This window comes from Aulonocara sp. 'chitande type north' Nkhata Bay, linkage group LG19 (genome assembly GCF_057382095.1).
Source record: "Aulonocara sp. 'chitande type north' Nkhata Bay isolate Kocher_YH1m ecotype deep benthic linkage group LG19, A_spYH_male_GT1.1, whole genome shotgun sequence".
Classification (NCBI taxonomy): domain Eukaryota; kingdom Metazoa; phylum Chordata; class Actinopteri; order Cichliformes; family Cichlidae; genus Aulonocara; species Aulonocara sp. 'chitande type north' Nkhata Bay.
The window spans coordinates 2,053,183-2,066,186 of NC_141362.1; the positions used below are offsets into that span (position 1 = coordinate 2,053,183).

The 13,004-nt window shown below is 43.6% G+C and overlaps 1 protein-coding gene across 3 annotated transcripts; it reads right to left on the reverse strand.

Moving 5' to 3' along the window:
- Positions 1-1,419: 1,419 nt before the first annotated feature.
- Positions 1,420-9,192, reverse strand: jkamp (jnk1/mapk8 associated membrane protein). 3 transcript variants are annotated; one of them, XM_086275205.1, is made up of 7 exons: positions 9,032-9,188; positions 6,808-6,887; positions 5,586-5,740; positions 4,216-4,422; positions 3,149-3,330; positions 2,938-3,014; positions 1,420-2,446 (listed from the first exon to the last, which is right to left on the reverse strand). In XM_086275205.1, exons 1-7 carry the CDS (start codon positions 9,033-9,035, stop codon positions 2,228-2,230), a joined length of 924 nt encoding a protein of 307 aa, XP_086131331.1. In that variant the 5' UTR covers positions 9,036-9,188; the 3' UTR covers positions 1,420-2,227. The 3 variants fall into 3 exon arrangements, with proteins under 3 accessions (XP_086131331.1, XP_086131332.1, XP_086131330.1); XM_086275206.1 differs by lacking the exon at positions 6,808-6,887 and having other exon boundaries at positions 9,032-9,192; XM_086275204.1 differs by lacking the exon at positions 9,032-9,188 and having other exon boundaries at positions 6,808-6,897.
- Between the last annotated feature and the right edge of the window lie 3,812 nt (positions 9,193-13,004).

The window sequence follows — 13,004 nt, forward strand, 5'->3', positions numbered from 1 at the left end:
CTCCAGACCTCAACCCCATAGAAAATCTGTGGCGGGAGTTGAAAGTCCGTGTTGCTCGGCGACAGCCCCAAAACATCACTGCTCTCGAGAAGATCTGCATGGAGGAATGGGCCAAAATACCAGCTACTGTGTGTGCAAACCTGGTAAAGACCTATAGTAAACGTTTGACCTCTGTTATTGCCAACAAAGGTTATGTTACAAAGTACTGAGTTGTATTTTTGTTATTGACCAAATACTTATTTTCCACCCTGATTTACCAATAAATTCTTTACAAATCCTACCATGTGAATTCATGGATTTTTTTTTTCACATTCTGTCTCTCACAGTTGAAGTGTACCTCTGGTGCAAATTACTGACCTCTGTCATCATTTTAGGTGGGGGAACTTGCACAATCGCTGGCTGACTAAATACTTTTTTGCCCCACTGTAAGTGTATAAATATTTGAGATTTATATTATAGTTTATTTGTATGTCACGCTGACAGAAATGTGAACACTGTGTCATTGGTTTGGCTGTCAAACATCTAATACACCATGGATCAGCCTTCGCCTAGTCTCCCTGATGTGCACTTCTTCTGTTGCAACACAGTATTTTATTCTCTTTTGTATAGTATGTTATTCTACTTTATCTTCTATTCTATTGTTCTTTTCTTAATTGTTGCTGCTTTTAACTTTAACTGTCCACTTCCTGCCATGACCAAACAAATTTCCCAGGTGTGGGACTAATAAAGGTTTATCTTATCCCATCACATCAGAGGAGTCACCCCGTGGTATTCTGAAGATAAGTAAAGACAATAGATATAAACACAGAAGCAGCACAGATTCCTTTTGGCACAACACCGGCTTTCACGTCCTCGGGGGACGTAGCCCTTGTACCTTTTTGACTTTGCTGTGTGGGTATGTGTGTCAGTGATTTGAGTGTAATATTCCCAAATTTGTGTGCATTTCATTTCCAATACCAGTTTTGCCTTTTTGATGATACGAAATGTTCTTTTTGTCTCAGCTTTTGTTGCTTTGCTGTAGTTTCTCTTCACACACATGCCCACAAAGTTATGGTTGATGTGATACGATTTACAGGAGCGTAAAATCTTCACGTATTAGTCAGATCTGTTAGCGTATTTACCTACCATCCAAAATGTGGTTACTGTGGATGAATCCTTACTTGCATTAACTGTAAGATGAGAAAACATAAACGCACTCAGGTCTGCTGTAGCTGCATTCTTCTAAACAGTTGGTGTGGGTATGTGCAAAAGCTCAGTATACAAATGAAGAATCACAACAGGAAACAGTCTTTTTGAGGATTTTTCCACATTTCCAGATGCAGCAACCTTCCTGTTTGTCATCTGACAACCTGAGAGAAGAACAAGCTTCCCACCTGCACTGCCGGGTTACAGGACGTGTCAGTCAAAATGATACCAAAATCATTTTCTGACACCTTTATTCATTTACAAAGAAACATCAACATATGTTGCAGCGTATACAGATGACTGTGAGCAAAATGAAAGTGCATCGTCACACAGATCGACCTGCAGTAACACAGGTGTACACTTTGATATCAGGTAAATGTTTGAGACCAATAAAAGTTGAATCTCATGGTAACAAAGATCAATAGTCAGAACACAAAGATAACATTCAAAGTTTTAGTGTTAAATTATGTATATGCAGATAAACATACTGAATACACTAACATTTACAAGCAATGTACAGTATATACAGTGCACTTTCACCTCCACAAACCTGTGAAGGCTGAAATATTCAACAGGAGTCAACATACAAACCTTTTCAAGTATATCTGTCGGAGCGATTTTCCTCTGGAGAAATTCACCACCAATCAAAATTTAAAATAAACATTAAAAGCAGCGACCTGTTAACGCTTTAGAAACAGCTGCTCAGCTCCAGTGGAACGATCACATCTTCTACCACACTTGACAAAGCAGTAGTGCATACACTTTACTGTACACGCCAGACTTCTGGGACCACATCATTGTCATGTCAGACCTGTAGACACTTCACATGAGAACTGAAGCTGAGCGTGAATGAATTACTGAGCTTATATTTCATGAGTTAAAGAAATTAACAAACTACGTTTGGCATTTTGAGTCCGACTCCTCACTGACTGAGATTTTGAACTAAAAATAAACAGACAATTTCAAGACATCACACTGGACAGGGGCAAGCTGCTGTGACTTTTTTTCAAGAGTTATTTATTGAACTCCTGATAAATCCAGCTCAGTGTCCATTGCCAGCCTCCAAGAGGATGCGGCTGGGCTCAGTGAATTTGGCTGTGACGATGTAAAACAGAGCGGGTCCTGGCACGAGGGCCAACAGCGGCAGGTCCTGTTCCAGCTTGTCCAGTCGGGAGATCGAGATGATGCCGTAAGCATGCAGCAGCCAGTGGCTGAACAGGACGATGAGACGCTTCTTCTTGGCAACCAGATTCTTAAAAGACTGTGTTCAAAGGAGATGGGTTATGGTAAGTGGACAGAGAAGAGAAATAACCCATACACATATGTCAGCTTCCAAACGCAAACAAACATGTGCAGTAATGACAGCAAACCAGACAGAGTCCTGAACATACATGCATACGTGTGTGTGTGTTCACAAGTTATCATGTTCGTGTGGGGTCTGTCTACACTGCCTGCCCACTGAGGGGGCAACAATACCCCATCAGCCTTTTACAGGTAAGGGGTTTAAAAAAAACACAACAACAACAACCATCTACAGTCTAGAGTAGTTCCTAATTCCTAAATGGTTAGTGCCCACACAATTAGTTTGGAGGAGTCATTTTGCTGTTGTAACTTTATACAAGTCGATGAATAAACACTGTAAAGAAGTATAATTAGTATCCAACCTCATATCAAATCGAAGAACTTCTTGATCACAATTGTAAAGTTAAACTGGGAAATAAGAAATGCCCACACCGCAGTGACTGTAGTTACCTGTATCTCAGAGGCAGACATGTAAACAGCCAACGTGACAAGAGACAGGACCAGGATGATGTAGGGGAATGCATAGTCTGAAACAATAACACAGTCGTCTTTACTCAGAGTTATTTAAACAAAAAGGCCATTAGTCATAGTCTTATGAAAGCTGTAAAACAAAAATGATACCACAGTGTGAACTAAGAAGCAGAGTCCCACAGGTACTCACAGAGCAGTCCTCCTCCTATAGCCTGCAGCACAGTGAGGATCGGGAAGAAGTACAGAGCAGCATAGATGCTCTTAAAACGGTCGGATTTGCCCAAACCACACGCCATCTTCTTCACCAACAGAGGACGCAGCATCATCATTAGTATCAAGCAAAATGCATAGTAGATCAGCACGATCGTGTAGCTGAGAAAAAGGACATTGAGGAGTTCGTGTTACGCTGATGCAACAGATACAGAATGAATGACAAGCCTGAGGTGACCTCCCACCAGCCTATGCACCAGTTCAGAAGGAAACTGCACAAGAGTTAAAAAAGAGAATAAAGAATCAGAAGCATGTTGATCGGTTTACTCATTCAGCAGGTGTCTGTTCAGCTTGTCTAATAAACAAAGTAGCCTCGATCAGTGTGAGGCTACTCTCCTGCTGCTTCATATCGAATGAACCTCCCAGTGTTTCTCCTGTCAGCACGCTGCTGCCAGCCTCCACCACCCAGCATCAATGTGTCCACCTGTCATGATCTGCAGTGTAACAGGAGGAAAAGTCATCTAAGAACTCATCTGACTGAAACACTAAGATCCAATAAGTAACCTCAATCTTTTGAATAAAGACTGGGTATGCTGGTCTCTCCTCAGCTTGCTGCCTGTACGTTGAGGTTTTTTCCCCAGTTGATAACAGGGTTTGTTCCCTGTGCCTCAGGGTCAGGGAACAGTTCCTGACGAGCGACAGTTCAGAGTACCCAGCCTTCTTAAAGTTGCTGGTGTTTGAGAGCGCTCCGTGTCTCTGCTGTCACTCATGTAGGCATCAACAGTGAGGCTGAAGGCACTGACTGGGAGGAACCACCTGCTTGACCTGAACCGTGTTCTGCTGTCCATAACTAAGCTTTTTCTTATTTAACGTATAATTGTATTTTCTTTTTTTACATTTTGCCCTAAGACACAGAGCTCAGTGTCCCACAGTATGGCCTTGATGCCCTGCTGCAAACACACCTTTGTCCTCTTCTGTGGAGTGCTGGGAATTATTGTTTTATGGTTAATTGTAGAATTTGGCAAAATGATTACTGGTAATACTCACAGTGGGTACACAGCTTCCTGAGTGCAGTGTAATGTGTTGACATAGTCTGGACTTGGGTTGTACAGCATCGTGTACCAGTCTGAAAGCATTTGCACTCGACAAGAACGGATAGTGAGCATTCCCACAGGCTCTGTGACCAGCAGAGTGACCACAGCTGACATACTGCACTCCAACATGGCGGTCACATGTTGGAGTAAAGCACTGGAACTACAAAGGAAGAGCATGAGATCAAATGACAGAAAGAAAACACACTGTCCTCACAGACAAGAGCACTAAAGGGATTCTGTGCTTGGAACAAATACTCCCTAAGTTAGACATGTTTCATATAGCACCCCAACCAATCACAGCAGATGGCCCCGCCCCTCCCTGAGCCTGGTTCTGCTGGAGTTTTTCCTTCCCACTGTCGCCAAACGACTTGCTCATAAGGGGTCATATGATTGTTGGGTTTTCTCTGTATGTATTATTGTAGGGTCGACCTTACAAGATAAAGTGCCTTGAGGCACTGAAATGAAGCCAAAAATTGTCACACTACAGGAAAACCTTAAAGACATAAAGCCCTGGGTAACTAGTTATTTTCTACTTCCAAATTCAGACAAATCAATGTTCTGAACAAGACCTTCAAAATTAGACATTTATGAGTGATGCTGAAAAATTAGTTCATACCGCAACTTAACAGCAGCACAATTTGAATTCCTTATTATTCAGCTATCAAACACTAATTAGACTCAAAATGCCACAGTGACTGAAACGGGGGGGGTTGCACACGTGTTGAAGAACAAAACAAATAGTAATATTAGACAAAAACAACCCAAGTAAGTACAAAATGTGCTGAGGGCAAAACCTTCTCCAAACCTACTGTATATGGTCTTATTTAAGAGTAATTGCCTCCTAAACCTACTAACTAGACCCTTAGAAGCAAGAACTGCAATCAAGCATTTACAATAACTGGCAATGAGTCTGTCACGTAACTAGAAGCTCATTTTTCTTTACAAAACTGTTTTAATTCAGCTACACTGCAGGGTTTTTCAGCGTGAATGACCTGTTTAAGGTCAAAGCTGTTTATTTTAAGCCCTGACACTGACTACACCAGTCCAAAACCTTCATTTTTTTATTTTTAAGCCATTAACAGGTGGACGTGGGGGTTTGTTACTGATCAGCTATTTTATATAGTAATATTTTATGTTTGGCCTTTAGAGATGTGTTTACAATATTAATTACACATTAGACCAGAAGTGCCACTGAGTGCTCATTATATAAACTCTTCATTAAGTTTGAAGTTATGCAATATGACTTATGGACATGATCACTTTGGTCACTTCACACAGAAGTAACTTCCTCTGTACAGCAGCAGCTTTGGAACTCAGTCTCACCTCTTCTTTCCAGAGTACCATTCAATAAAGAACCAGTGCAACACAAGAGGCAACATGGCCATAAACCCCAGATAGAGCCAGTCGTAGATCTCAGGAGACTCGATGCAGCGCTCACACACTTTCTGCATGTTGGCCCGCTCTCCTCGAGGACAAACCTGCCAAAACACATTATTGTGAGTACAATCTGAATCTCATCCAAATCCACTCTTAAAGCTGTCTTTCATTTAATTGCGCTGCTACATTCATTCAAATCCACCATTCAATGCTTTTTTAATACTTTGAATACAGAACACAACAACTGAACGTTACAACTTAACAATTACAGTTACTGCTTTGTGCTTACAACATATAAACGTAGTAAAATTAAAAACGTGATGACCTCAGATTACAGGAACAAAAGTCCAGACAGTGACTATAAAAACGACTGACCAGGAACAGTCGCAGGTGTCACAGCTGGTTTATTTAACGCTTTCTTTGGTGTGTGGGGAGACGTTGACATGCACGCTTCATTTTGCAGCGGATGACTTTCAGCTGGTGGAATAATTTCGTGGTACTGCTGCCTTTTGCTGCAATAGTTTTACAGCATGTTTTGCAAATTTCTGCATTTCGTTCTGCATCATCCTTGTGAAAACGAGTCAACAGCGAGTCTCGTTCACTCGCTCGTCTGTCACCATATTTTTCCCTAACTGGTAGAATATAAAGACGCATGCTCAGCACAGTGCGCCAGGTGGAAAATTTTCCAGTTGGGAGGGGGGATTAATGATGCATTTGCAGCGTGTGGGAGGAAAAAATGATTCATTATCTATTTTACACACGGTTATTGTAACTGAAAATAAGAACACTGGTAGAGTAATGAGCATTTCTTAAGTGCTGGCTAGTTATGACCTTTCTAAGTGGAGACGGCATGTTCTCTCTGTGCCTGTGAGAGTTTGGCTTCTCCAGCTTCCTGCCACATGTCCATTCATGTCTCTGCACTGTTCCTACAATTAGTGATAGTCCAGGCTGTGATAGGCTCTACTGGCTCACAACTCGAACAAGCAGGACGAGCACTTCCGAATTTCCTCAGAACAGTCTGCTACACCACAATGACCGGATCTCAATATGGAAACCTGAATTATTATGAGCCGCGCTCTCTTTTATGATGCAAGGCGCAAAGTTAGACATACATCCACGTACTGTCTATCCAACAGCACATCAGCAACAACTAATGTTTAGTACTCACACCACATTCTCCCTCCACTGAGCCGTTGACCATCATCCTGCCACAGTACAGCCCTGGACATGTTGAACTCACGGCCACAGCTGCAAGCATACAAAACCATTGTGAAGTGTGCAAGCATCAATACTATAGTACAGTATTTTCAAACAATCAGGATGCTTGAAACTTAAAAATTGAGCTGTAAACTTTCTTTTAGCTTGGTGGTGGTATAAAGTTCATGTCCAAAAAGTCTGGCCCGGGGACCAATCATGGCCCTTTCTGCCTACCTTAAAATGTATAATTTGTGGCCCACCGCCACAAACAGGATTAATAAAGTGTAATTTCTCTGTTCCTCATGTTGTCAGCAACATGAGATGTAACCAGTGAGTGTATACACCAACACAATACACACAATGGTAAGTCTCTTTAAAAATTAACCTGAGATTCAGCAGCTTTATCCCACACAGCCTGATCTTTGTGTTCATTTACTCTCCATATGCAAATGAAAAGTAGTTTTATTTTGTAATTCTTGTGTTATTGTTATGATTTTTTGAAAGAATAATGATTATATCTCAAAAACAAAAGATTGAGTAAGATTGTTGGTCCTGGGTGACAGACTGGATGATGATGGCAGTGCAGAAGATGACGGGCAGCTCCTGTGACAGGTCGAACTTCCTGAGTTGCCGCAGGAAGTTCAACCTGTTGGGCCTTCTTCCAGACACAGTGTATGTGAAGAATATTGTACTTCCCATGAAAAGATGGATCCTAGGAATCTAAGGCAATCCACAGTGGGTGCACAGTACTGTTGAAGATGGCGAGAGTAGAGGGGGGGTCTCTAAAGGTCCACTGTCATCTCCACAGTCTTGAGCAGGTTCAGATCCAAGTGGTTCTTACTGTGTTGTGTGTATGTGACTTCAGGTCATCATACAGCCCACTCCAAAGTCAAAGGTAAATCCCACAGAGCACCACTGCACCTCCAATCAGAATCATGGTTAGGTTGTCTGCGTCGATGAAAACCAGGGAAAATATACGTAGAGAGGACCGTTTAAGAGTTCCTCTCTGGTAAAATGATGGGAGGATAACAGCAAAAGACGGAGCAAAAACACAGGAACATGCAAAGCATGAGAACACAAAGCGCTGAGGCTCCATCCTCAGCGACATCTCGGATCATCTACTGAGCAGATGCACCTGTGGTATCAATTTCAAAAATCCAAGATGCCGTCTTTCTTGAGTTATCATACTCACAAGATTTTTTAATAAAGTTTGACATCTGACCTTGAGATCACTAAGATTTCAACTCATGTGAGATTTTCAATGTTAGACCTATGGTATGAATTTGAACATTTCTTCAGTTATCACATCCGCAAACTTGGGTGTCGACCCTGGCCCAGCAGGGGGATAAAGATACCCCGTCAGCTTTTTACAGCTGAGGGGTAAAGAGTAGAGGGTTAAAAAAATAGCAGGCCTACAAACAAAGTCTTTTTCTTAAGAAATGGAAAAAAAATTCTGCAGGACGCAGAACCTGAGAGAGCATCTGACCCTTCAATCGATCCCTCTCTCGTTTGCTGAAGCCGGATCAGAAATGGTCACAGCAGAGGGTTTGCTGTCATGAAGCAATGTTTAAGGAAAGGAAACAGGAAGAAAAGGTAGACCAAATTACACAAGAACTGAACTTTAAAAACAAGGAGCGACATGTCTATTGGAGTGATGACTCTAAAATCTTTGGTTCAAACTTGTACATAGAAAGCGTGTATAGAGCTTAATGACTGATTGTCTACTATAAAACACAACGGATGCGCTCTCCAGCCAGTGGTGTTGGAGAGGTTGTCAAAATGAATGTAATTATAAACACAGACATTACTGTCAGGCATCTCTCTCCTCTCGGTTTCAGTGGGATAACTGCGCGTCTTATTTCTGAGTTAAGCCTCCCATGCAACACAGCAGCAGAGACGGGACACAACAACAAGACCCCCCACTCACACGTACACGTTGCGTGAGCTTGAGATGAACACATATCCACTCCAGTTCTTAGGAAAACTGTACACACGCTACTGCAGTGTATGTAACCGGCATGCAATATTTCTGTCACGTAGATAAGCTTCAAAGGCCGGGCGGTTGTTAGCTAAACTTCCAAGCTCACAGCTAAGGCTAACTTCCACATTTTATAAAAATACATATTATGAGAAACGCCGCAAAGTCTCTCAACACCTTAGGTATCATGTGAGGGTAAAAGGCGACCTCAACTTACCCATTTTGAGAACGATATGACTTGTAAATCTGCCTTTTAAAACCACAGCTTAATCGTGTTTGTTTGGGACTGCTGTAACCGGAAGTGGACCAGAACACTTCTCTTGTTTAGCCGACTGGTCTCCGCGTAGTGCTGCCCTCTGCCGTCTGTCGCTTTTCACTCCTTCTTGACATCTGTGGGGTTTTGTGACATTTGTGTTATTGTCACCTTCTACTCAAAAACATCTGTGCTTTTTCTGTTTCTTATTTTTTAAGTGGAGCAGGTGGAGGAGCCTCAATATTAATTGCCATGGTTAATTCAGTAAGATATAAGCAGATGTCTCATAAGCTAAGCTAACTGACTTCATTACTAAATATATTTGTTACTGCGTTTATGCACTTATCACTTGGATCTCATAACTCATCAAAACAGTTTGTACTTTTGTCAGTCAGAATTTTAGATCTCTTGCGTTCCTGAATACTGTCAATCATTTAATTCGTTTTTACTATCAAATGACTTCAATCTATGTATGAGGGAGCAACGCCAGTAACACATTGTCAAAGTAAATGGGGTCTTTTGCACAGGTCAGTTTGTGTTGTGAAAAAAGGCATAACTGTTTTGAGGACATTCATTACAGTGATAAGCATCACTTTTCTGTGAGAACTGTGCCATAGTGATTGAGAAAAACTGTAATCTACCAGAATTTTCCCACACAACCATCTTTAGGGTTTACAGACACTGGCTTAAAAAAGAGAGATGCAGAGACTGGCAGTTCTCTGAGTGAAAATACCTTGTTGATGTCCGAGGTCAGAGGCTGACAGGAAGGCAACACTAACTCAATCAACCACTAGTTACAAAAGAGAGAAGAACATCTATAAACGCACAACACATGGGCTACAACAGCAGAAGACCACAAGAGGTGTCACTCCTTTAGCCAGGTCCAGAAAACTGAGGCTACAGTTCACAATGACTCACTGAAACTGAACAAGAAAAGATGCTGTACTCCAGTGACCTCCACAGTCCAGTAGAGCACCATTGGGATGAGCAGACAACAAATCTGACAAACAGTGAATCAGAATCAGAAAGGGTTTTATTGCCAAATGTTGAGCAGGTTTACAACATTAGGAAATCGCTGCGGTGCTTCAGTGCAAACATACTGTCATAAATTACGCTTAAATAGACATGAAAATAAGAATGAGAATAAGAATTAAAAGTACTAAGTAGATAGATAGATAGATACATGATATATACATGAGTGCAGGTGGTGATCAGTGCCAAACATGGAATGATGCAGTGAACACAGCGTAGGGTCATGTGTTAGTGGCGGGGACAGTCATATGGTTATTGTTCATGTGTCCGACAGCAGAGGGGAAGAAACTGTTCTTATGGCGAGAGGTTCTGGTGCGAATGGACCGGAGCCTCCTGCCTGAGGGGAGCAGGTCAAACAGACTGTGACCAGGGTGAGAAGGGTCAGCTGAGATCCGAGCTGCACGCCCCAGTGTCCTGGAGGTGTACAGGTCCTGCAGAGATGGGAGTCTGCAGCCAATCACCTTCTCAGCAGAGCGCACAACACGCTGCAGTCTCTGTTTGTCCCTGATAGTGGCTCCAGCGTACCACACGGTGATGGAGGAGGTGAGGATGGACTCGATGATTGCAGTGTAGAATTGCATCATCGTCCGTGTTGGCAGGTTGAATTTCTTCAGCTGCCTCAGGAAGTACATCCTCTGCTGGGCTTTCTTAATGACGGAGGTGATGGTGGGCTCCCACTTCAGGTCCTGGGTGATGGTGGTACCCAGGAAGCGGAATGAGTCCACAGAGGTGATGGGGGTGTCAGTCAGGATGATGGGGGGGAGTGGGGCTGTGTGCTTCCTGAAGTCCACAATAATCTCCACTGTCTTCTGGGCATTCAGCACCAGGTTGTTGTGGCTGCACCAGGACACCAGACGTTCAACCTCCCTCCTGTAGGCAGACTCATCCCTGTCAGAGATGAGCCCAATGACGGTGGTGTCATCTGCAAACTTGATTAGCTTGACAGACTGGTGGGTGGAGGTGCAGCAGTTGGTGTACAGGGAGAAGAGCAGAGGAGAAAGAACACAGCCCTGAGGGGAGCCGGTGCTGATGGTCCGGGAGTCCGAGACATTCTTTCCCAGCCTCACATGCTGTTTCCTGTCCGTCAGGAAGTCAGTGATCCACCGGCAGATGGGATCAGGCACATTCATCTGGGAAAGCCTCGGAGATGGTCTGGAAGGATGGTGTTGAAGGCAGAGCTGAAGTCCACAAACAGGATCCTGGCGTAGGTTCCTGGGGAGTCCAGATGCTGCAGGATGAAGTGTAGGGCCATGTTGATGGCGTCGTCTACAGACCTGTTGGCTCTATATGCAAACTGCAGGGGGTCCAGGAGGGGGGCCGTGAGGGTCTTGAGATGGGAGAGAACTAGGCGCTCGAATGACTTCATGACCACAGATGTCAGAGCCACGGGTCTGTAGTCATTTAGTCCAGTGATCCTAGGTTTCTTGGGGACAGGGATTATGGTGGAGGACTTGAAGCAGGCAGGCACATGACATGCCTGCAGTGAGGAGTTGAAAATGCCAGAAAACACTGGGGCCAGCTCGTTTGCACAGTGTCTGAGGGTGGCAGGAGACACACCGTCTGGGCCGGGAGCTTTCCGAGCATTCAGACTCTTAAACTGCTTCCTCACATCTGCTTCATGAATATGAAGAGTTGTGGTCGGAGGAGGTGGTGTGAAATCCTCTTTTGTGTGGGGTGAGGGGGCGGGTGTTGTAGGTGAACGGTTTGAAGGTGGTGATGGCTCTATGTAGGGGGGAGAGGTGGGGGAGTGAGTGTCCAAAGTGTCTCTATTGTTGGGGCCGTTGGAGGTGTGAAGGCTGCCTGATGGCTCGTCAAAACGACAGTAGAAGTCGTTAAGGGTGTTGGCTAAGAGCAAGTCATCAGTGGAGTGGGGGGTTTTAGGCTTGTAGTTTGTAATATTCCTAAAACCTTTCCACACAGAGGCCGAGTCATTCTCTGAGATCTGCTGCTGCATCTTCTCAGAGTGCTGATGTTTGGCAATGTCCACTTCTTTAGTGAACTTGTACTTGGCCTCTCTGTAGCAGTCCCTGTCTCCGCTTCTGAACGCCTTTCTCTTTTCCAGCCACAGCTTTTTGAGTTTAGGAGTAAACCAGGGTTTGTCATTGTTATAACTCACCCTGGTGCGTGATGGCACAATGCTGTCCTCACAGAAGTGGATATAGGAGGTGACAGTGTCCGTAGACTCGTCCAAGCTGTTAGAAGCAGCCTTCATTGTGTCCCAGTCTGTGGTCTCCAAACACGTGCGAAGCTCCTCCACAGCCTCGTTGCTCCACAGTTTTTTGGTCCTCACGACAGGTTTGGAGAGCTTCAGCCTCTGTCTGTACGCGGGGATCAGGTGGATCATGACGTGGTCAGAAAGTCCGAGTGAAGCGCGGGGCACCGCGCGATAGGCCCCGCTGATCGTGCTGTAACAGTGGTCTAATGGCCTCTCCTCTCCTGTGATGCTGTTGTGTTAATATGGAACAAAATCTCTAAGGAATGATTCCAGCAACAAGCTGAAATTCTGCAAAGACAAACTACAGCAGCTCTGAAGGCAAAATGCGGTGTAAGTGTACCTAATAAAGTGGTTGATGGATGCACACATTACTGCAGTGTATGCAACTGGCATACAGTATTACTCTCACTTAGTTAAGCTTCACTTATTATTGCTCTTTTGTACATATTTGAGTCTGAAGTAAAAGCTAATTCAGTGCTGGACAGTATTCAGGAAAGTGACAGATGAAATGTCATCAACAGAACCAAAGTTTCTTTAGCACTGAAGCACGTGTAGAAAAATTAGCTGTGTAAGAAAGGCTAGTGTTGTGGGGACATGTGTCACTGATCTGACAATTGCAGTAAGAGTAGAGCAGAATCCCCAAAAGTTGATTCTGTTCATCTGGACGTAGCGTTTTGAACAGATGAACAC

Coding starts and splice junctions, on each gene's coding strand:
- jkamp (XM_086275204.1), bottom strand. CDS start 6,897: ATGCTTGCAGCTGTGGCCGTGAGTTCAACATGTCCAGGGCTGTACTGT. Junction 3,331..4,215: donor CAGGAAGCTGTGTACCCACT/GTGAGTATTACC, acceptor CCTTTTTCTCAG/CTACACGATCGTGCTGATCT. Junction 3,015..3,148: donor TATAGGAGGAGGACTGCTCT/GTGAGTACCTGT, acceptor TTATTGTTTCAG/ACTATGCATTCCCCTACATC.